Source organism: Sinohyriopsis cumingii, chromosome 2, assembly GCF_028554795.1.
Source record: "Sinohyriopsis cumingii isolate HCF-2022 chromosome 2, ASM2855479v2, whole genome shotgun sequence".
NCBI lineage: Eukaryota > Metazoa > Mollusca > Bivalvia > Unionida > Unionidae > Sinohyriopsis > Sinohyriopsis cumingii.
Window position 1 is genome coordinate 102,211,040 of NC_142962.1, and position 25,140 is coordinate 102,236,179.

Below are 25,140 nucleotides of genomic sequence, written 5' to 3' on the forward strand. Positions count from 1 at the left end.
TTTACCAGGGAGACCATGCTGAACTATAATGTACAGTGCAAAGCGTGCATAGCGTCACTTAAATCCTTACTTATTCCCAAATATAGATGCAGATTTTGCTTTATTCATTGTTTCAACCAAATTGCATTCTTCCAGATAACATTTCAGCTAGTCCTTAATAGCTCTTTCATTTACGTTGAATCATGCGCTCACGAGTTGCCGAATTTCAATGATACAAGAGATTCTATAAATTGAGGTAATATTTTTAAAAAGGTATGCACGTTTATTTGTACAAGGCACATAAATATCATAATTTACATGTTCACAAAGAGTGGTAATAATAAAGGCTAAAATTCTCATAGAGATCAACTAAGATCAACATCAAATTTAGTTTTGTGTTTTAGCTGAACAAACATAACTTTCCACACAATGGAAACTTGATGTTTCGGTGTCTCCTATGTTGATAGTTGGCAAATTTGTCTTTCGTTTTGTTACAGCAGTACATGCCAGTTAATCATTAAAACCCTGAAACTGGCTTGCGATAAGAGGGAATTTTTAATAGTAACTATACCAGTTTAACATTGGTATATATGGTATAAAAATGCCAGGTGTTCACTCATGTAAGTTTCTTGTGTGGGAATGGAGCTATTGTATATGGAGTTACAGCATTCATAGTGATCATTCTTGGGATTGAAATTAACTGTGGACAATTTTATTGTTGTGGTTTATAATTTGTTCTGGTTTATTTTTTATTTTTGTATTATTGTGCAGGTAAAAAAATCATTAATTTACGTGAATGTTTAAACTTAACATTCTATTTAATGAAGAAGCAAATTCTTTATACTAAAATAATTATTTCATCACAACAGTAATTCACTGGTGATACAACAGAACATGTTGCAGTTGTTGTTGTTCTAGGGTTTAACACCATTTTTCAGCACAAGATAGGCTATACATGGCGGCCAGTATAATTGGTGGAGTTGACAGGTATGGTGCAAGGTTGCTTACATCAAAGCAAACTACAACTCAGCTTTTCAAGGTATCTGCATAATTTTCAAAGCATTATTTGCGAAACTTTATAAGAAAACAGAAAATTAAATAAATTACTTTTCAAACAAGTTTATATCATTTTTTAAATAATAATCATGCATGCCAACCTCGAGATAAGTATACATGTAATTTTTTGAAATACAAGTTTACCTAAATAAATGCATTTAGAACTTACCTCATGCATCTTGAGATGCCTCGGAGTTGTAAGTCGGCTTATACGTGGGTCATGCACTTTTTAGTGTTTATACCTGTTCAGTTTGGGGGTCGGCTTATATGCAAATGAGCTTATACGCAATTATATATGGTAGTTGACATTTCTACTGAAATGACATAAGAGTAAACAAAGCATAATTTAGCAATTCAGCATGCTGCTAACTTGCTAATACTGTACTCCTGACTTACACTGTCCATGTACTACCCATGCTGCACAGAACAGATGATGTATACTTAGTACATACAAGAGTCATGGTTGTCTTTCTTTGTTTTGAACCATTGCTAAAAAGACTGTCTGAATTTCGTTGTAATTTTCATGCATTTAGTTGTAATTTCTACTGAAACAACACAAGAAGAGAAAAAAAGCACAAATTAGCAACTCAGCATGTAATAACTCATTAATATGACCCCCATTACTAAAGGAGTAAGTGAAAATAGTGTCACATTAACTCGTAAATGTCAACATAAGTTCAAAAATAGCATGTTGTAACATGGTCCTAAATAGATAAGTCCATAATGGTGACAAAGTCACTCAAAATTTGGAAAATTTGTAAAAATAATGTACACAACTTGTAGAAGAAAGATTGCCTAACACAATAAATCCAAATTTAAAGTTGGATGGTCCAATTTAACACTAAGATGGCATGAATCTTAGGAGGTATAATGTATATTGTCATCAGTACAGCAGCAAATCTTAAAAACTAGTAACACATGGTGGTGACTAGGGGAGGTAATGGGCAAGAGTTATTGCCCTCTGTTTATATGAGATGGACAAAAATATTCAGTTGGGCTGGATTCAGAAGGCGGCAGGCTTATATCCCTATTGTTAATGTTACTGGGGAATGTATCTAAAGGAGTAAGATTGTGTTCTTTACTCATGGCACACACAAGTAGTTACTTCTTTGAGCCAAAACTAAAATCGTTTGATCTTTGGTCCATGGAGCCTGACTCTAGGTCCATTCCATTTCTATTCATAAAACAATACTTAAAAATATAATTCATGAGTCTGTCTTAATTTAAAATGATTGGTAATACATTTTTTATTTCCTACTTTTCATATTTAATTAGACTAGAAGAAAAAGACAAAAACTCAAAATATTTTTTATCTACAAACATTGTCATGAAATGTTTTTTTTTTAAATTAATGTTCTCAAAATTTAAACATCAAAACTGAAATAAAATGTTTACATGAAGACTATTTCAAGTCTTTTTGTTAGCTTTTGGAATGGTGTTTTAAGACACAGCAACACAAGCAGGTAATTTAGTGATGATTCTGTCTTTATTTTCTCCTGATAGATATCTCTCTTCATCTCTGATCTGTGCATAACCAACTGCTTGATGGGAGGTAACTCTGAATGACTTCCATTAAATCACTTCCATTTATGATGCCGTATTACAGTAATAACTACATAACAAGAAGTCAGAGAAACAAGACAGAAAGTCTTAGAGTTTTGGAATAACCTTCTAAGATCAGAAACTGAAATTATAAAAAAGATATTTTGATCTGACCATTCACAATTAATGATACTTTTTAAAGTTGTCTATTATTAGCTGACAGTGAAAACTCAATCTGAGTTTCATGATTTCCTGGACATATATTCACAAAAATATCAACCTGAGTGTATTCTCAAAATTGTTCCTATTATAAACATTTTAAGAGTTTCATAAAACAAACTTCCCAAACTTAACAGTACTGTTAATTCTAATAAATTTCAAACCTTCAAGTTTTTCTAAACTTGTGTCTTTCCATTATCACCAACTGAAAACAAAGGTTGAATTTACACTCTAATTGAGAAACATTGTTAGAAATGGGGTCAGGCCAGCATATACCTCCTGGTTTAGTATGTGAATTAGTGTTCCTGTTATGGACAGAATGTATCTGTCAGTCATGTCTTGTCCCCTTTCCTCATGGCTAACACCCCATATCGCAGACTGTACTGCTGATACACAATTCTGGAATATCAGTAAACAGATCTGGAAACAAAATATAACACAGATATGGTGAAAATTGTAAGGAAATATAAACAGCACTGAGAAAAAAATAATAACAGATGTACTCATGCTGAAATGACTAATGCAAAAAAGCCACCTTTAGCCCATTAGACAATGATACAAAATAGCCACCTTTAGCCCATTAGACAATGATACAAAATAGCCACCTTTAGCCCCTTAGACAATGATACAAAATAGCCACCTTTAGCCCATTAGACAATGATACAAAATAGCCACCTTTAGCCCATTAGACAATGATACCAAAAAAACACTTTTAGCCCATTAGACAATGATATAAAACAACCACATTTAGCCCATTAGACACACTAAATAGCCACATTTAGCCCATTAGACACACTAAATAGCCACACTTAGCCCATTAGAAAATGACACAAAATAGCCATTCAGCACAAAAAGACAATGATATAAAAATAGCCATCATATTTTTTCTCATTAAACAATGATACAAAATAGCCACATTTAGCCCATTAGACACTGTCAGACACAATAAAATACACATTTAGCCCATTAGACAATAACACAAAATAGCCACATTCAGCACATAAGACAATTATACAAAATAGTTACATTTAGCCCATTAAACAAAGATATGAAAAAGCCATATTTAGCCCAATAGACAATGATATGAAATAACCATATTTAGTGCATTAGACAATGATACAAAATAGCCATACTTAGCCCATACAACAATGATACAACTAGCCACATTTTGCCCATTAGACAATGATACAAAATAGCCACATATAGCCCATCAGACAATGACACAAACTATACACATTCAGCACATAAGACAATAACACAAAAGTCACATACAGCCCATTAGTCAGACAATGACACAAAATAGCCACATATAGCTTATTAGACAATGACACAAAATAGCCACATATAGCTCATTAGACAATGACACAAAATAGCCACATATAATAATAATAATAAAAATAAAAATAATAATAATAATAATGATGATGATGACTTTGTATAGCACCTAATCTTTAGAAGCTCTAAGTACTTTACAACATTAGACAACACCTATAACAAAAATAAACATATAATGATATGATTGCAAAAATATAAGTGAGTTTTAAGAGCCCTCTTGAATGGGATCACTGTGTTTTTGTGTCTAAGTTCAGTGGGCAATTTATTCCATGTTGCTGGGCCCTGGTATGCAAAAGAACATTGTCCATATGACTTTCTTTTCAAAGTGGGAATAATGAGTATACGATTGTCAGAAGAGGAGCATAAGTATAACTCATTAGACAACAATACCAAATAGCCACATTTAACCCATTAGACAATGATCCAAAATAGCCACCTTTAGCCCATAAGACAATGATTTAAAATCACTTTATAAAATTGGCTAAGCAGAATAGTTATTTATAGTATCTACAAACATGTTAGTCTTAAAAATGTCAGAGAACAAATATTCATGTAACCTTAATACTGACAAGAATATGTGCAGAAACAAAAACTTACATTGTTACATAGGGTATAAAGGCAAATTCATATTAAAAAAATTATTATGAACAAAAATCTAACATTCAGCAAAATTCACCTTCAGAAAAATTAAAATCAAAGAACAATGAATATTTCCACTGTTCTGGTTCCACTCTCCTTCTATTATCAATTCAACAAGTTCCATGTTTCATATCTGATTTGTCTGAGGCTTTAGACCTCAGTTTAATTCTCACATTAAAAAACCCTGTCAAGAAGTCAGGGACAAAGTCCAACATACCACCATATGCAATAATATACAAGTACATGCAATGAACAAGGACAATTTATCAAAAGTTCTGTGACTGGTACCTTAACAACATAATAAAGACACTGTGATTCTGCGAAGGTCAAATTCACTGGAGCTACTTTACACAAACTGGTTAACTTTTCATTTATCCAACACAAAGCCTGCTGGAGATTCTGCTTGATAATCAGCTGCACATTCTCGTTCTGTTCCAGAAGTAAGGATACTGTAATAGAGAAAAATTAGGAATACTAGTTTGCATGAAGTAATGGGAACGCATTCTTGATATAAAAACAAAATTAGCAATTAGATGCTCTGTGAGTATTGTAGTAATCTTATGAATACTCAAATAATTGCCAACAAAATACTGATGAAAATTGTTTTCTTTCAAAGACAGACATACAAACCTACTTTTTCTCTCTCAAAAGTTACTGAAATGGGTTTAACACTTTTATTACCGGTATATAAAAAATGTTATTACAAGATCATTGCCCTACTCATTTTTTAATTTTTAGCTGGATCAGCCAATCAAACATTCAAGCCAAACAGATTTCAGTTGACCAAAATACCTTAAATGTGGAAAGCAAATAAGTCACCATGGTTCAATGGTTGGTATGCCCAACTTGCAAAGAAAAAATGGTACCTTGTTAAACTAACTCTTTTAACTATAAGCTATAAAAACTAACAAAATGTTATTACAGTGTACATTTTACATGTATCTCAATTGTTTAAAAAAATTTCTTCTCATTTACTTACCTTGCTCATAACAAGACTACCCAAAGAAAAACGTCAAGTTGTCTTTTTTCAGTTAATAATGCAATTTAGGTGGTACTTTCCAGGCATTATTACAAGAATCAATTAAATCCCATGCATTATATACACTTCAAACATTCCATACACTGACTTTGTTCAAATCAGTTATATAATCAGAAGATTTACTGTAGTATCACAAATTTGTATAGGGTACCTATTTTTTTTTACTGTTGCCCTGAACCATGAATTTAAAGACAATGAAAAATTAGCCACATTTGATAAAGAAGAATAAAACTTCTTTTTCTAACTGTTGTTGTTGTTGTGGGGTTTAACGCCATTTTTCAGCAAACAATAGGCTATGCATGGCGGCCAGTATAAATGGTGGAGGAAGAACCCGGGAAAATACCGGGAAGAACCACTGACCCACGAGAAACTACTGGCAAGCTTTCTCACATACCCACACTGGCCAAATCCTAGACTCGAACCCCCGCAGACTGAGGTGAGATGGCAGTGATCCGTAACAGAGAACGCTTTAGACCACTCGGGGCCCCGTCTTTTTCTAACTGTGTTTCATTCCTAGAGATCAACAAAGCAATTTAATAAATCAATGCTATTTCTGTAATCGGGTTTTAAAATATTATCTTTTACACATGTTTGTTTTGTTTCAACCTTCAGCAACAAGAATTATAAAGCATATCATTTCAATGTACACGTATCCATCATGGCCATAATTTCCATTCCCTGCTTTAAATTAATATCTTGTGAGATAAGTAAGGATAGAGAAAATGGAGAAAAAGCAAAAGTATTTAAACACTACTATTACTGAAAGTGAAAGAAAAAACAGGAAATGGTTTCATAAATGAAAATTTGATTTAATACTTATTCAAACTGATTCTTCATTTAAGAAGAGACATATAACAGTCTCCAATTCAAGTAGAAAGTAAAAATAATTCACTCCTCACAAAAGCAGGTCTTCCTTATGCATGAATGTTTAATCCTAATGAACAACCTGACTGTAAAATACTAGAGCTATTTAATGAAACACTGTGTTTGTACACTAATTACCATTTAATGAAACACTGTGTATTGTACACTAATTACCATTTAATGAAACACTGTGTTTGTACACTAATTACCATTTAATGAAACAGAGTATGTACACTAATTACCATTTAATGAAACACTGTGCATATACACTAATTACCATTTAATGAAACACTGTATGTACACTAATTACCATTTAATGAAACACTGTGTATATACACTAATTACCATTTAATGAAACACTGTATATACACTAATTATCATTTAATGAAACACTGTATATACACTAATTACCATTTAATGAAACACTGTGTATATACACTAATTACCATTTAATGAAACACTGTATATACACTAATTACCATTTAATGAAACACTGTGTATGTACACTAATTACCATTTAAAGAAACAGTGTATGTACACTAATTACCATTTAATGAAACACTGTGTATATACACTAATTACCATTTAATGAAACACTGTGTATGTACACTAATTACCATTTAAAGAAACAGTGTATGTACACTAATTACCATTTAATGAAACACTGTGTATATGTACACTAATTACCATTTAATGAAACACTGTGTATATACACTAATTACCATTTAATGAAACAGTGTATGTACACTAATTACCATTTAAAGAAACAGTGTATGTACACTAATTACCATTTAATGAAACACTGTATGTACACTACCATTTAATGAAACATTGTGTATGTACACTAATTACCATTTAATGAAACATTGTATTTGTACACTTATTAACATTTAATGAAACACTGTGTATGTACACTAACAAAACCACTGAATCAACAGTGTGTCACTTAATTCAGCTGGTACACAGAAATCTTAGTCGGGTAAATAATCCGAAAATTACTAACTTAAAAAAGTATTGTATTCTCAAAGCCATGTATAATTAAGTCCAATCTTCCACACATTTTCATGTCAGCCACAGTTATCCTTCCAGCATTAACTGGCTTGATTGTCAATGTTTAAGAAAAGTCTAGTGACTAAAATTGGTTCATACATATGACCCACTCAATCAAAGGAGTGATTCCATTGTCTATCTTAGCAATTTTGTTAACACCTTTGTACTTTCTGGGTTTATACAGATTTATGTGAAAAATGTTCAAGGACAATTCAGTACAGTTTAAGGACACGACGGTGTGTGCATGTGAATTGGATTTTTAACGTAGCTTTAAAAAAAATCAGTCATATCGCTACGTTGTCTGCAGTGTGACAGTTTTATAGTGATGTCTAGCACTGGGGCATCATGCCGCAGACATGTAGCATGATGTCCCACCCAGTCACATTATCCTGACACTAACCTCTTAATGCTGAGCACCAAGCGAGACAGCTGTCAGTACCATTTTTGTAACTCATTGGTATGACCAGTCGGGGATTGAATCCAATACAAACCTGCATCCGAGGTGGACACTCTAACCACTAGGCCACTGGAGCAGTCAGGACAGGGTGGAGATTCTCAGTTAGTATTACTGCATCAAGATGTAAGCTAAACTGCCTCTAAAAATTGTAAGTGTAGTGTTACGAGTCTATGCTCTTAAAATAAGTAACAGAAAAGAGTGAAGGGCAACAAGCTTTGTAAAATTCAACAAATAATTTATTTCCCGAGAATACAAACTGATAATGAGAAATAAGAACTTATGGTATTGTGAATTAATTCCCAAATAATTTCAAGAATTGCAGACACAAGACCTAATAATTTAAAGTTCTGAATAAAATTCAGCAGAAGTCCACAATAAATCCAAAAATTGAAGGCAGTGATGTGTCTATGGTAGCTTGCAGAGTGTTGATATGTCAGCAGTATTTTGTTAAATCACAGTAATATAATTCCAGGTTTAAATTCACTATAAATTCTAGTGAATGTCTCTGTCCATGAATTTTATAAGAGCACTTTTGTATTTCCATAGAAAATAATCACTTGAATCAATAAACTGAAGAAATAAAATATCCAGCCCAAAAATGAAATATCAGACACAACATATAACACAACTTGAAAGTGCTAGATTTTAAAGCACAAATGAAAAATCCTCAGGTCACAACTAGCATTTTCTAAAAAGAACTATTATCTAATAGAAAATAATTTTCTATACTGATCCTGATGTTTGCAAAATAAAACCTAGAACCCGGAATATGTAAAATACACTGAGGAGATTCCAAAACCTAGACCCAAATAAACATATTTACTTTTACTAAGAATAATTCTGATTTTAAAACCACACACACATAGAATAATTCTGTTATGTATTAGTTGTATACAAAAAAAAAAGTAAATTCAGGTCACGCGGGAGGTCGTGGGTTCTATCCCCGACCGAGTCATACCAAAGACTTACAAAAATGGTACTAACAGCTGCCTCACTAGGCGCCCAGCATTAAGAGGTTAGTGTTAGGACTGGTCGGCCTGGCATCAGGATAATGTGACTGGGTGGGACATCATGCTACATGACTGTGGCATGATGCCCCAGTGCTAGACATCACTATAAGCTGCCACACTGCAGACATCATAGCGATATGACTGAAAAATTGTTAAAGCTATGTTAAAAATCCAAATCACACACACACACACTCAATTCAGGTCAAGCAGAAAGAAACTCAATTTCGGACAAGGTCAAGTCCAACATACAATGTTAAATTACAATAGCATGAAATAATAAAAAAAATTAAATAAAACAAACAAATAAAGTTAATTAAATATTTATAATAGTAGTGATGCCATTATACATGTACTCATGGATGATGAAAACCCTTAATACCTGATTACACTGTCAATGGTCACTGATCTGATATCGTTGAGTCTGTTCAAGTTACTAACATATGCTACTATTTCATCATGTTTTTAAAAAAAATGCATACTAGAAAAGAATAAGACAAAATAATTCTACTTGAAAGCAAGCTGTATTTGACATTAATTCAGTGGAACTACAAGTCATTCAAAAGTCATAAATGTAATGTAATCCAAACTGATATGGTGCATAACATTAGGACCACAGAAAAAACAATTTGTTAAGTCCTTAAATTATCCAAAAAGGGGGTGGGGGAAAAGAAACTTCTAAAATGGAAAGCATTATGCTTTGTTAGTGCCTTTGTTGCTTTTTTTGAAGCCAATCTATATATTCCTCCCTTTCAAGCCATGTTTCATGAAAGCAACAAGAACTCAATTTATAGTGATGGCTCATGATTGATCAGTCACTTTGTTGTACTTTCTGGCCCTTTTAACAATAGCTGTCTGCCAGTAAATGAACACATGCGGTACACCTTTATGAAGTTTTAAAAAAATGTACCCCAGAATGCACATAAGGGAGACCACTTGCATGCAATTAGTACATGTTCAGTCATTGTCCACTAAAACGTTTTAACAATTTTTACTTCAAATTATGAACAATAAAGCAAACAAAATGCATAAACATACAGTTTTAATATTTTATTTTGTTCTTATCTTTACAAAACTATATTCAAGGACACAGACAAAGTTTGGTCACAATTCAGGCAATAACATATTCAAGGATATGAAATGGGATTTCAAACACCATGGACATTAAAGGATATTCAATTTGTAAATGAACCCTGATTTTGATGGGCCCTGATCACATCAAAAAGTTAACATTGCTTGCTAATTGCATTGAGCAATGGGCAGTTAGCTGGTTCACATGTGGAATGATGACATCATCAAATTGACTGAGACCTGAATTGATTTTTACCACTCCATTGCCACTGTGTTAAGGCCATTATGGTAAGAAAGTAATCGATGGTACAACTTTATGGACAGTATTGTGAGGAAAAGATCATATACAAGTACTTAAATAACTAATTAATAGCTTAGTATTTGTTGGCTGCATTTGCTTCCATTGATGTTAAGTGTTAAGTGATTTATCCTGATGGGTGATTGATTTGTGCTCATACAGGCGGTAGCAAGGTGTTAACCACTGAAGTGCTCATTGTCTGTTGTCTTTGTAGATTTACTCTGTGGTATTATTCACTTGAGGATATGTTTAGGTTAATCCACAAAATGAAACGCCTAGAAATATACAACTTTTGACAGGCAAAACAACGAATTTAAGTACCCACAAAAGTGTCTATTTTCTCAAAACCACAAAAACTGTGACCTACAAAAATAAATGATACTACTGTATCTTATGTTAAATGTTTAGGCTCGAATAAACAGTAACACAAGAAAGAGTGAAAACAACAAGCTTTAAAAAAATAAAATTTATTTTCCTGGAAAAATTCTGTAAAAATGAAAAAAAATAATGAACTTACGGTTTTAAGGAATCAAATCCAAAATAATCCAAGAATAAACATTTTAAGTCCTAATAACAAAATGTTCTTCTGATTTCAAGTTCGAATCCTGATGAAGAATCCAAGATGGAAGACGATGATGTATGGTGAAATCTGTTGTTGTTGTTGCCGTGGGGTTTAACACCATTTTTCAGCACACGTTAGGCTATACATGGTGGCCAGTATTAATGGTGGAGGAAGAACCCGGGAAAACCTTGGGAAGAACCACCGACCCATGAGAAGCTACTGGAAAGCTTTCTCACATATCCACGGTGAAATCTGTAGTGTTAAATTCTACAGTTCCTTGTGGAAACAAGAATTATCACTTCGGTTTCTGATAGCTGAATAAATTTCTATAAAAAAAACTGTCCTTTTGAATCCAAGTAATCTGAAATAACTCCAATCCAAGTAATCTGAAATAACTCCAAACAGCACAACATACAACTTCCAGTTTAACAGACCAGCTTCTACTGAGAATAATTCTCCAAAACAGAGGTTATATGGTCTTCAAAAACGCAAACAAGGGGGTCACATGATCATGTTCTGGAAGCTCATAGAATTATGTACTTGTTAAAGGTCATGTACACTCAGCGTAACCCTGATGAAAACCAAACATTTTACTCTAAGAAATAAAAAATAAAAAATAAAATTGTTTACATCTTAAACACAAAGTCCCATCATGACCTCGACAACAACCAATCATTTTAAAATAAAACAGAACTTGTTTACGTGGTTGATACTAATTTTCAATTAAGGTCAAGATCTAGATCAACACCTGGTGTTAATAAAACGAACAGTCATGGTCAAATTATTTTCTGAAAAAAGTATCATCTCTAGTGAATAAATTTACATTACAGTAGCATGTAATGAATATTTTTTAAATTTTTGAAACTGACAAACAATTAAATTGAAATAAATATATATTAAATCAGATATAATTAAATCAAATATACATAACATGTAAATGAAAATGAACGTGCACATTAATTAACAGATATTAGTGTTGCAGAGAAGCATACAGCTGCTTTAACCATAGCCCTTCTTTCACCTTCAGGTTCAAACCCACCACTGAGACTTACGTCTAGTTATAGCTTGGTTCCCTGTTGATTGGGTATTAAAAACTTCCATTACATGGAAATGGAAACAACTTCTGATCCAGTCTGCATATACTGAAATGTAGGGCTGCCATAACTGCAACAGAATGAAATGAATATACATATTATACCTCTGGAATAGCCTTCAGGGAGATTGTTATTTCATTTGCATGAGATCACACACACACACGTATGCAAGCACATGCACACACTCACACAGAGTACCTACTTTGTATCTTTGATATACTACAAGACATATATATTTTTCATTAGTAGGAAACAAGGGTGTTCATAAATATTTATTAATGTTAATAAGTGGAAATTCATCACTGAGCTAGAGAGTCCAAAAGCAATAGTCTACTGTTGAAACTATAATATGTCATGGGCAAATCACAATTTGATATATTAGCAGTACTGGTATTGAACTACTTTGTACCAACACTACAAAAAGTCATGTTATTTTCAAGACATCAACACACACACATTACAGGATTGCAGACTTTTGGGTGGCAAATATTTGAGTATGAATCAGGGAGCCTCTCTGATGACCATGGTTGTATCACATTATAGAAACATTTTTTAAAAAATAATGTTGTAATGGACATAAATAAAAACACAATCAAAAGTTTGTTACTTCACACTCTTCCATCAATGTGCATACAAGATTTTAAAAAAGTCAACAGTCTTGTGGAAATAGCTACATTTATTTACATTTACAAAAAGTCAGGAATATGTATTTGACATTATGCATGACTGACATTTTTTCTCCCATTCGATATCATCAAAGAAATGTGAATGACCTTTTCTCTTATAAGTTTTCTTCAGCAAATTTACCTATCTTGATAAGACTGATTGTTCCCTATTTAAACTTTCATTAAAATACAACTGTATTTTATATAAAGAGCTACCTTTATGATCCAATTTATTTTAAAATGAAAGTTTCTGAGAAACAAAAATTGTGTGAGTTTTAATTTTACCATACATAAATGTGGCATATTTATGTGTAATGAAAACTGAAAATTTTCCGGTTGAACCAAAATAAGAAAAAAAGATTTACCTTCTCAAGTGCTCTTGACATTTTCATGGACTCAGCACACAGGAAACAACAATGAACCAAACAACTGATATAACTTTTAGTATTGTCATCAGACTGGTTTACATCCTTTCCTTGGCATGTACGAAATGAAGTTTCTAGTCTTCTAATCAGTTTTGGTATCTCGTTTTTTCTGATGGAGGAAAAAACAGTAGATTTTAGTTTATTAATAACCTCACATTTCATTATAGTAATAACTGTACATTTTAGAACATTAAAGAAGGTAGTTGCCAAAAGGAAAACATGGCTCTCAAAAAATATGCAACAGAAGCTTCATTTTTTGCTACAGAAATGCAATTACCATATATGTCATTTGAGGAAGAAGTGCAAATGTCATTTTTGTAATCTATGAAGGCAAACTCCTTTAAAACTCCCAGAGGCACAGATAAAACCAATACTTTCAGATTGTGTGAGCTACTAAGACTTCAAGCATTGATAACAATTAGAGTAAGCCATTCTTCACACTTGTTTCTATAACATAATGTCAGACAAAACTCTCAAACATTCTGTCAAGATGCAAGTAGATCACAGCATCCTATTATGGGTGTAAAACATGCATGATGACAAATTTAGTAGAAAACAAGTACCATACATACTAGCTTATAAGCAGATCCAACTGCAAAAAACGGACCCAGATCTGCCATTGCATAATGCGCCGGCAAATCAAGATCTATGCTGTTTATTCTACTGATTACTCCTAACAAACTGCTGAGACACAGATCTGCCAGCACATTATGGAATGGCAGATTTGGGTCTATGCCTGTGAAATTTGTATTTGGACATGACTTATAAATGAGTATAGATGGTAGATTAGTGTGCTTACTCTTTATATTCACTAAAGCCATATATGTGACCCATGAAGGAGACTGATGAATGAGGGATGTTACAACAAGGATGTGCGATCGTGCATTAGAACAGAAGAAAATAATATTTAGTGACATTAAATCACATTGTAATTGGTTATCTTGAACTAAGAACAAAGAGAAACAAATAAAATAGCAAAATAAATTAACATATCACCAAATTAAACAGCAATAATTAACATATGACCAAATTAAAAAGCAACAATAAATTAACATATGACCAAATTAAAAAGCAATAATAAATTAACATATGACCAAATTAAAAAGCAATAATAAATTAACATATGACCAAATTAAATAGCAACAATAAATTAACATATGACCAAATTAAATAGCAATAATAAATTAACATATTATGAAATTACTAGATCCATGGCCATACCCAGGATACCAGGGGTTTTGATATTCTAAGCTTAACAGTGAGGGAACAATTAATGTAAAATGTGATCCTGCCCCATAAAGGTCCCTTTCATGAGATCATCTCTGACAAGATGCTACTATATTCTGAACCAGGGCAGTGTACTTTTATTTATGGTCCTGCTCACAAGTTGCTAGTCAAAACAAATGACTGGCTCAGAAATGATTAATATTACTGCCAAAAAATATGTGTACAAATGAGATGGAATTGGATTTTTAAAGATTGACAAATGTCTCTATGGTCAGGACTTGTGCTTTTACCAATTTTTCTGCAAAAGATGGGCTACATTTCACTTTTAAAAGGACAGTCAAATCTGTTTATCATGACCAATCACTGCTAAATGTGGACTTTATGAACAGCCCTGGAAATCATGAAACTCTGAAGCCTGAGATTTGATTTTGACCAATCAGAAACAACATTACATTTCAATGGCCATTTCTGCTTGGCTGATAGGTCAACCCAATCTCTAAAAAGTCACTCGGAGTTTTATTGTCACCAGGCCATATATTTATATGCATCTATCTGCGAGTTCCCAACAAGAACACATAATCTGAAAGCAAAGATTTTAAGTACCATTAATTATTTCCTACACACTCCTATAGTTAAACTTGTACTAGTAATGTACCCGAATTATGGTACCATACCTGCTGAAGCTTTTTATTACATCTGCAAGAAGTTCAGGGTCTGAGGGTATGAATTTCTTTATTAGGCTTGTGTTTATAACAGCTTTCAAAACCTCTGTCTCATCCATGTCAATCAACTGCTAGTCTGTAAGAAAATTATGAGAATTCTTAGATAGTGTTATTCAACTTTGAAAGCAAACAAGGACTGGAACAAGAGACCCTAGTAAGGACCAAAATTCTATTCGCCAAAAAGAATTTCCAGGAATTCACAACAATCATTTCTGCCTTTTAACTGCTGAGTGTGAGTATGGAAACCATCTCATACTCTTCAGAAATAAAAAAAAAAGATTTTGAAAATCACCTGCTGTGGTCGACATAGTGGATGGCAGATTCACTCCATTTTTCATTAAAATCAACACATTGTAAGAATTCATTTGGTGATAGTGCAATGTCAATATGTTTAGCACTCTATAAGTAGCAATAACAAGAGTCACAAGACTGCCTTTGTGATCACCACAATGGAAGCCAGATGAGCATAATTTTTGTTTATGACTAATTAGACATCATAAGAATTCTTTCAGTGATAACCACATGCTAATATGACCATTGATTGAGAAGTAGTGATGACACGAGTTTCAAGATGGCTATTATGGCAGCCATATTGGAAAACAAATCTGCACCATTTTCATTTAGAACTAACTAGATATCACAAGACATTATTGTAGTGAAAATCTTTCTATTCAAGAGGAGAAGATTTTTAAGATCACTGCTGTGGTGACCATATTGGACAGTTTCATTTATGACTAACCAAACATTCATAAAGTTGTTAGTAAAATCAAAATGTTTATATGACAATTCATTCAGGGACAGCAGCAATAACAAGATTTTCCAGATTGACAATGTGGCAGCCATACTGGACAGTAGCCATAACTTACACTAATGGATGGTTAGATAAACAACAGACAATACCATTAGACCTAGAAGTTCTTATCAGCTTTTGCTTTGAGCCATAATTAAATTATAAATATGTTATATTCTGAACATGGTAAGATATATGTAAATATTGATACTAACTTTGTAGCAGCAGATTCAGAAAAGATTTTGTATTAATCAGTCTCATCAGAGGAGAGAACAACTTATAAAACAAAAGAAACATATTAAATAATATACAGTTTAACAGTGAAAAATAAAGATCTGATGGAAAATGTATAATCCAGCACATAATCAATTATTATTTCAAGAACTACTATTAGCTGCTTACCCATGTTCAAAAAACCATCATGTGCATGCATTCAAATGCAAGCCGGAACATGGGGATGTATAAAAGCAAATGTTCAAGATGACTTTGATCAACAGGAGTTACATACAATTATAACCAAATTTAAGACGTGACAGTAAAAACATCATTCATATTAAAGCTGTACTGATTAATCGGCCATACTCATAATCGGGCCGATTATTGGAAGAATCGGTATAATCGGTATTGGCAGAAATAATCAGTGCCAATGTAAACAAATTTCCAAAATATAAATTTAATCATAACAGTCATCTTGACATGCTTGAATTTTAAATCAGAATTAAATAGTGGAAATTAAGGAATAAACATTTGATTTGGGAGTTAAATGAAAGACAGTTCATTTTTAAAACTAAATACTTTTTAACACACTTGCTGTAGACTACCGCTGATTGTCTGCTCACAAATTATCAATACCATGCATGCACTCATCCCAATCACAGCAGCCAACCAGCCAATGAGGCCTCTTGTGGCTGTTAAACTTCCAGCATACACATTACAGAGATGGTCATGGCTTTTAAAAAGTTGTCACCAAAATAAATCACCAATCTCAATATTTTGTTGCCAATATTCAAAAGAAGTTGCCAGAATAAGTAGTGAATATTTGTCCAAGACTATTAATGTAATAGGCAATGAAAATTGAAAAAGATAGGATAGTTATTATTTTATTGACAACAAGCAATACAGCCATAATATTACAAAATAAATCATTACATGACTGTTTTGCACTACTTCCATGGTCTTTGCATTGCGCATCACCATTAGTGCATAGGTCTAACTGTTGTCACCTGAAATAAATGCATTATCAAATGTAAAACGTCTACTTCCCTTCAGTCTCTCTTTTTTTAATAGAAACATCAGGTATTAAGCAAATCTATATCATGTATATTATTTTCCAAATAATAGTTTTGCAAGAAACTTTATTTCGATAATGACATTTTAATACTAAAACCCTATGATCGTACTTTGCAATGTAAGATAAGTGACATATAATGCAACCATCGATTTCACACATTCAGGAATTAAATGCTCCCCCTTTTTTATGGCTAGCTTCACAAAATACATCTTTGTCAACCAGAAGTTCAGAAATTTATTTTTGCTGTGATTTGCATGCTTTGCTTGTTAGTGAACTGCTTCCTAAATACCAAGAATGATCACTGAATGCTGCAGATTTTTTATCAACAAGCAAATTATGATCTCCATTCCCACCAATGAAACTTACATGAATCAACTTGACCTGGCATTACTATACTGTATATATAAGCATTGATTACCATAATTAAATTAAAAGAAGGAATGAAGAAACATATCACAGAGCATATGTACCCCCCAAAAACTAATTAAAAATAAATATGTTTATGTTTTATTTGCATATATGAGTTAACAATAAGAAATACGGTGGGATATAAAATGTGGACATCAGTTATCACATGTATGGTAGCTTGAGACCCCATTTGAACTATTAACATAAATTCGTACCCATTTTAGGCTTGTTAGTTATAACAAAAATAGGGCATGGTTTACTTGTCAATCAAATGGTAGTGCTTTCACTAATTGTAGAACAGGTGATTTCTTGAAATAATCAGTCTCATAATCGGTATCAGCAATTTTAATAATCGGCTATATGCGGTATCAGCATAATCGACAAAAAGTGACATCGGTACAGCTTTAATTCATATCTGATTGTACAAGATTTGTGCCATCCAGTATACTAACAAAACAGCAGACTTTAGAAAAAGAAGAATCACAAAAACCATACAAGAAACAAGGCCAACACAAAACTCTCCAACTATCTGAACTCAGCTGGACTATGACCAGTCCCTCAAAATGCAGCCTACGGAGTCAGATAAAAAATGCAATGACGACTGTGGCTGTCAAGTGAAAAACTGGTTACTGCAGATCCCTCAAATGCAAAAGTGCTCTTTAAATCAGTTCCTTTCCTGTCAGTCTGCTCAGTCTCACTCTTCTCTAGTAACAGCAAGTTATTATTTTTATTATTAATATATCTTTCCACCACCTTCCTCAGTAATGTAAATATATCCATAGTCCATTTCTTTCAGTGAAAAATATACACCTTTCCCCAAGTTATAAGACTGGCATCATGAAATAATGTACTGTACTGCTGGGACTGAAGAAATCTATCTCCTGAAAATGATAAAGATGACTAGGTCATGCCAAACAGTATCTTGCAATAACACTGCAATCTTGCATTCAAATCTGTTTGCCTTATTCATTGATAAAAGCTTCCTTTCTGGTGATTAAGCTATTTATTTTTAGTTTGTTCTTTTCAGAATATACTTCACCTTTCTCTTGAGAAACATTTCCATAGTTTATTGAGCATTTAATTAACAATGTCACTTAAATCCCCCTGATTAGAACATTGCTTACAACTGACCGGTCATACATGTACTATATATATACTACAAGGGAGGACACTTCTCTCCTTGCTCGTGTGACCTATTTAAAAATAAGTGCTGTTATTTCAAGCCACATTTCGCATTTCTTCGAAACGATACGAGCCCTGTGGGTTAGAATTTATGGCGCCCTTCTTCCTGGGGCGGGGCACATACCGATGTAGTCCTACATGTAAGACCTGACGCTGATATTTATGTTTGGCACCTAAACAAAATCAACATGTGCTACGTCTTACATGTAGGACTAATACAGATGTTGTCAAAAGGTAAAATGAATAGTTCCTTTTTAAAGCACAACAATTATTAGTCCGAGTTTCCTCTGACCCTTGTCACCCCATTTTTGATATTTATACATTTATGTTGGGGTACACCAAACATAAATGTCAAAAAATATAAAAAATGTGGTGGCAAGGGTCAGAGGAAACTCGGACTTAAACACACATTCATATAATGCGAATAATTGATTTAGTACCGTTGAGATTTGTAGTTTTAAGGTTTTTTTTTTTAAAAAGTTATGTTTTATAATCCGCAGGAATATCATAGTATCAACAATGGTATATACGGACATATTAACAGCACACGATGCGTTTTAGTCCCAAGTACAACACATTTCACAGGTTCGAGTTTACCGGTGATCTGACCTTTGACATCTTCGAACCCTTGCTACAAATAACAAAATGATTTATTGTATCTCCAAATGAATACTTATTAAAATAACATCCCAATATAATATATATATTTTTCTTATGCGAAAATTTATAAACAAATATATGAGCAATTCTAATGACTTAAAGAAAGAACGATAACTATCTCAGTCATTTTGATCGAGAGTAAGACAGTGTGTGAAATCGAGGCTTAAGTGACTGAAGAGAGCAATACATTACAAAGAACTGAGGAATGTCTGGTATTTGGCGTCATGGAATAAAAACCATGATGTATAGAGCAAATCTGAGGGAAGCACATTAAATATTAAGGATATTGTACGAATTATGAGTAAGTTTTTAATCTAAAGTCTTTTTGAATTGATGTAAATTATAAAAATCCAAACCCGGTGGGGCCTTCATTAGGGATGGTCGGCTTTAATCCCCCTCGCGTTCCCCGAGCTGTTGAATTTTCCTCATTTCCAGCTTTTTAGCTCATCGAAGTGTTTTAACATATCATAATTTGTGCATTTTTATTTACTCATTATTTGTTCCCATCATATCAATAAACATGTTCTTTCGTTAATAAACGAAAAACGAATGTTCTGGTCTCGAATCTGTGACACCTTCTTGAATACTACTGTAGACTATAGTTATATCTCATTATCCATTGAGCATGAAAACTAAAGTTTACCATTGGCATCCTACCAGCTTTCGTCAACAATTAATTTTCCTCATGATTCTCAAAATTACAGACACTGAAATGTAAATTACTGCTGTGTTTTCTCGGACTTAATGACTTCAACAACATTTACTCTAAAAGTATTTCTGAACGGCAATGGATCCGTCATGTTTGCAGTAGGTTTACTTTCCTGTCCACAATAAGGGACAAATAAATTAAACTGATTATGATCATTTTTCATATTAATTGTGCATGCCTTGGACAGCCAAATATATATACACATTTTGGAATGAAATGAGCAATAAAGTGTCTGACTAACAATTGCATTTACTCCATCTACAATGTAAGCCAATGTTCAGAGATTCACTTTTGGGAATGTTTAGAGAGCCTTTGATGCAAGTTGCAGTGCTGTTTCTGTATTGTAGTTGCATCTTGATATGATTATTACTACAAAGATATTAGGCATAGAAAAAAAGATAAAGAAATGCATCTACTAAAATAAAGCAAAGAACAGAACTTCTGAAATAAATATATTCCACTTTGTTCACACTAGTATTTTAAACTTAGAGTACATAACTTCTGACTTGAAAAAGCTACTGTCCTAGCTCACAAAATGAGATACTAAATAAAACAACTTGGAGTACCAAGAATAAATGATTTAGACAGTATTAAACTGAGACATAAATGTCGTATACAATAGGTAGAAATGCATCATTGCAGCTGCCTTGCTTGGCACTCAACATTAAGAGGTTAGTGTTAGGACTGGTTGGCCTTGTGTCAGGATAATGTGACTGGGTGGGACATCATGCTACATGTCTGCGGCATGATGCCCCAGTGCTAGACATCACTATAAACTGTCACACTGCAGACATCGAAATGATAGGACTGAAAAATTGTTAAAGCTACGCTAAAAATCCAGATCGCACTGAGATCACACACATCATTTCAATTTTTCCAGCTTATTAGATACAACAAATGTAACATATGTAACAAAAATAAAAGCTATAATTATTTAATTTTTTTATTACAGTGCACAACATCATAATAACATCAGGCATGAAGAATGATAATATACATTAACATTACAGATCAGATCAGAAAAGCACATATACAAGTAATTGCACAAAAATGTTTTAAAGTAAAGAAAATTAAAAACACTTGACATAAATCATTATTGTCAAATTAATAGTCATGGTTTACAACATTGTGATAACATCAAATATGAAGAATAATAATGTCATGTAATAACAACAAATCTATATTTACAGTATGATTGCATATGCACTGCAGACAAGTGATTCTGGATTATTAAGGTCTGGAGAAAATTGAACTTTGCATGCTTCCTATGAAAACTCCATTCAAAGCAGACATTCAATATACTGGAAGATGGTGGCAAGGCCTAGTTCAGCAGTGTGAGGGCCTTTGTGCAAAATGGGCTCTTTTTAGAAGTGTCTTGCAAGCTATTCATAAGTCAAATAATATCTGTATTGTTGTTGAGAATTGATAGAACACATGTAAATTTACGATTCCTTTCCAATAAATATTTTGTACTTTTATATTTTTCCACTGATTGGATAACAGTTTAAAGAACAAGTTTTCAGATAAATGGTGATAAAGAAAACTGTTAAATCATACTAACCGTGAAGAACAAATTATGCACATGTAGGTCTTAATAAATTTCACAAGGCTGTTACTATTTGCTAACCTTTACATTATAATTGCAGACTGGCAAAGTTATAAGATTAGCTTCTGATAGAGGCCAATGTGATTAATACAAGTGGTTGGCTGTGTCCAGCCAGACAGCTCATGAAGACCTACAATGTCCTCTCTCTCCGGCTCTCATACAGCAGGAAAGAAGAGGAAGGTCATCAGCGTCATCCTCCTAAATAAAGAAGAATACTTTGTCTATGTTGATGTAAGTATTCACCAGGATATCTTCTGTTATGGCATTACAGCTACTCGTATTACAGTAGTGTTTAGAAGGGCAATTTTCAGTTTTGTGGTATTTATTTGGTGCTGTTGGTATAAGGGCATAGAGTTCTATTTATAAACTTCTTTTATCCAAAACAAACTTAAGGAACTTCTGATGCACCTAGAGGAATGCTTTATCAATGTATAAAAGTTTTTCTTTAGATATTTGTCACAAGAGTTTCATCAGAGTCCAGTTGTTAATAATATGTATATATCAGTTTTCAGTAGAAGAGTCCTTAGTAGATATTCAAACATCTTAGAGTGAGGGACTTTCTGAGAGGTATCAAGTGTGAATCCATTTGATGTGTTCTCTTTGCATCAAGTATGAAAAACAACAGTGTAGAAGATATTCCCATTCAACTTTATAATGATCAAATAAACATTAGAAAATATATAGTTATTATATACATATATTAAATTTGTGTCATTAAATGCATATCATTTCCAGTTAATGTACACATGCAGTGATTGGAGAAAGCATATTTATAAGAGTATATGATTGTTATCTAGAGAGATAAATACAGGCTTTTAACAGTATTTCACTTTGGAAAATATTGTAATATTTTGATGACAATGCTAAGTTTCTCTGACACTGAAATCCATGTAAAAGTATGCATATTTTTAAATGTTTGATATATGAAAATTACTACAGCTGATTCATTGGTATGCAGAGTTTTCTTGTCAAGGAATTTCTCTTTTATTTGATCTATTTCTATAAAGCAAGTATTAGTCATGTTGACTTGACATGGCAACTTTACATAATTTCTATGACGCCATGAGTAGGCTGCAGATGAGCCTTGACTGGCTGACAGAAGCAGTTAATGTATCCAGTTTTGAGAAAGAATTAGAAAAACACTTTGATGCAGCACTAGTTAACATAATAAGCAGCACCTAAGAGCAGCATCAAATGTTTAAAGAGAAACTATAAAGCAAGACTTGCTTAGATGCAAATGAACATAATGGTCTGATGAGTAAGGAGACATTGACAGAGCAGTTAGGCAATGGCTCTCTTCAGGACTTGGAGAGAACATTGCTTTAAATAAAATATTTTGAGATCTAAATAAACACACAAATTGGTTTTGATTTTCCTTTTATCTTTTCACATTTAAAGTATAGCATTGCTATATTGTGAAATTTAATAGTAAAAACAAATGGGCAGTTTTGTGCATATGGAAATTGGAGTCAGGGCTTGTGGAATTTGAGTCAGGGAGGGCTAAGCTTTCTGATTTAATAAAGTCACCAACCCTAGGCATGTGTCTCAATTAAAGTTTTTGAACCACTGAAGATAAAATCTAGGCTGGTCATAATAAACCAAAATTCTAGAATTCATTTTTTAGACCAGAAGAACTTTAAGAGCATTTGAACCTGTCTCTGTGGATATGTACCTACAATTATGATGAAGATTGCCCAAAAGTCATGTGAACTCAGTCTGATTCCAACATCACTGCTAACCGCTCCAGTGGCCTAGTGGTTGGAGTGCCTGCCTCAGATGCGGGAGGTCGTGGGTTCCAACCCCAGCCGAGTCATACCAAAGACTTACAAAAATGGTACTCACAGCTGCCTCGCTTGGCATTCAGCATTAAGAGGTTAGTGTTAGGACTGGTCGGCATGGTGTCAGGATAATGTGACTGTGAGGGACATCATGCTACATGTCTGTGGCATGATGCCCCTGTGCTAGACATCACTATAAATTGCCACACTGCAGACATCGTAGCAATATGACCGAAAAATTGTTAAAGCTGCGTTAAAAATCCTAATCACACACACACACACCCAACATCCCTGCTGCTTGAAAACTCTGAGGCATTCCCATCATTTTTCAGAACTGCCATTGTCAAGCCTCAGTTGAAGAGACTGATGCTTGACCATAATGATTTAAAGAACTACCATCCTGTTTCAGACCCCCTATTCATTTGAGAGATCTAATAAATTGTTGTTCTAATGAATTCTAGTAGTCTTTTTAATGATGTAGTGTCTGCATATCTTGTTTGACATAGTACTGAATTTGCCCTTCTGAAACTAGTTTACAGCCTTCATTCTGCTTTGGATAGTGGAAAGATTACAGTCCTCACCCTCCTTGTCTTGTTTTTGGCATTGGACACAAGAGACTGTGATATATTACTTTTCATTTTTCAGCATGTATTTGGTATTCACAATATTGCTTTACTACGGTTCAAGTCCTACTTAGTCATTAGTACACAACTTGTGTCCATAAATGTAAACATTCCAGCTCAGTTGATCTATGTTTTGGTGTTTTAACCCCATTCTCTTCATTCTATACATTGAGCTGCTCTCAAATGTTATAGATTGACATCCATTGACACACCTGTTGTAAGCGGATGGCACTCGGATTTTTAAATTTAGCTGTCCAAATGAAGTGGAGTTATACAAGGAGTAGAGAGTTGCATTTCCAATGTGAAGCCATGGATGATGTTTAGTTCCTTAATTATAGTCAGCATGTTTTTGTTTTTCAATTTCATGGTGTTTGTTTTTGTAATCATGTCATTTCATGTTTTTATGTGTTATCCAGTATTGCAAAGTGCTTAGAGCTTTTAAAGATTTGTCTTTTAGCACAAGTTTGTTATTACATCTCTTCCTGAACTGCTTGAAAGAGTAGAATAAAATGGTGCCACTACTGATATCCAGTATGGCCACCAAAGTGGTCATCTTGTTATTTTTGTTGCCAGAAGTCAACTTGTAATCTCTAGTTGGTTCTAAGTACCATAAAAATGGTGACACTCTGACATTCAATATGGCCACGGCTATGACCATTTTGAAAATCTCGCTCAAACTACTCTTTCAGCATGAATAAACATAATATCAGCATGGGGGTTTCACTGAAAAACTTTCTGTGCTTAGTTGGTCTTAAATGAAATTGGTGCTGATCTGATGTCCAGTAATGGCCACCACAGCTGCCATCTTGAAAACTACAAGACTTCTTGTGATTCTTAGTTAG

General features: G+C 33.3%; 2 protein-coding genes across 2 annotated transcripts in view; one reads left to right on the plus strand and one right to left on the minus strand.

Moving 5' to 3' along the window:
- LOC149805499 (tRNA (32-2'-O)-methyltransferase regulator THADA-like) overlaps positions 1 to 19,512 on the minus strand; it is a 134,669-nt gene extending 115,157 nt beyond the window's left edge. The window contains exons 1-6 of the mRNA XM_089934269.1: positions 19,453 to 19,512; positions 15,204 to 15,327; positions 13,243 to 13,411; positions 12,171 to 12,282; positions 5,059 to 5,219; positions 3,073 to 3,216 (exon numbers count right to left, since the gene is read on the minus strand). Coding sequence (XP_089790395.1) covers positions 3,073 to 3,216; positions 5,059 to 5,219; positions 12,171 to 12,282; positions 13,243 to 13,411; positions 15,204 to 15,310 — 693 coding nt within the window. The 5' untranslated portion in view covers positions 15,311 to 15,327; positions 19,453 to 19,512. The remainder of the gene's footprint in view (positions 1 to 3,072; positions 3,217 to 5,058; positions 5,220 to 12,170; positions 12,283 to 13,242; positions 13,412 to 15,203; positions 15,328 to 19,452) is intronic.
- Positions 19,513 to 21,943: 2,431 nt separating this feature from the next.
- Positions 21,944 to 25,140, plus strand: part of LOC149805500 (uncharacterized) — a 31,965-nt gene continuing 28,768 nt past the window's right edge. The window contains exon 1 of the mRNA XM_089950097.1: positions 21,944 to 22,128. Within this exon, the coding sequence (XP_089806223.1) occupies positions 22,033 to 22,128 (96 nt within the window). The 5' untranslated portion in view covers positions 21,944 to 22,032. The remainder of the gene's footprint in view (positions 22,129 to 25,140) is intronic.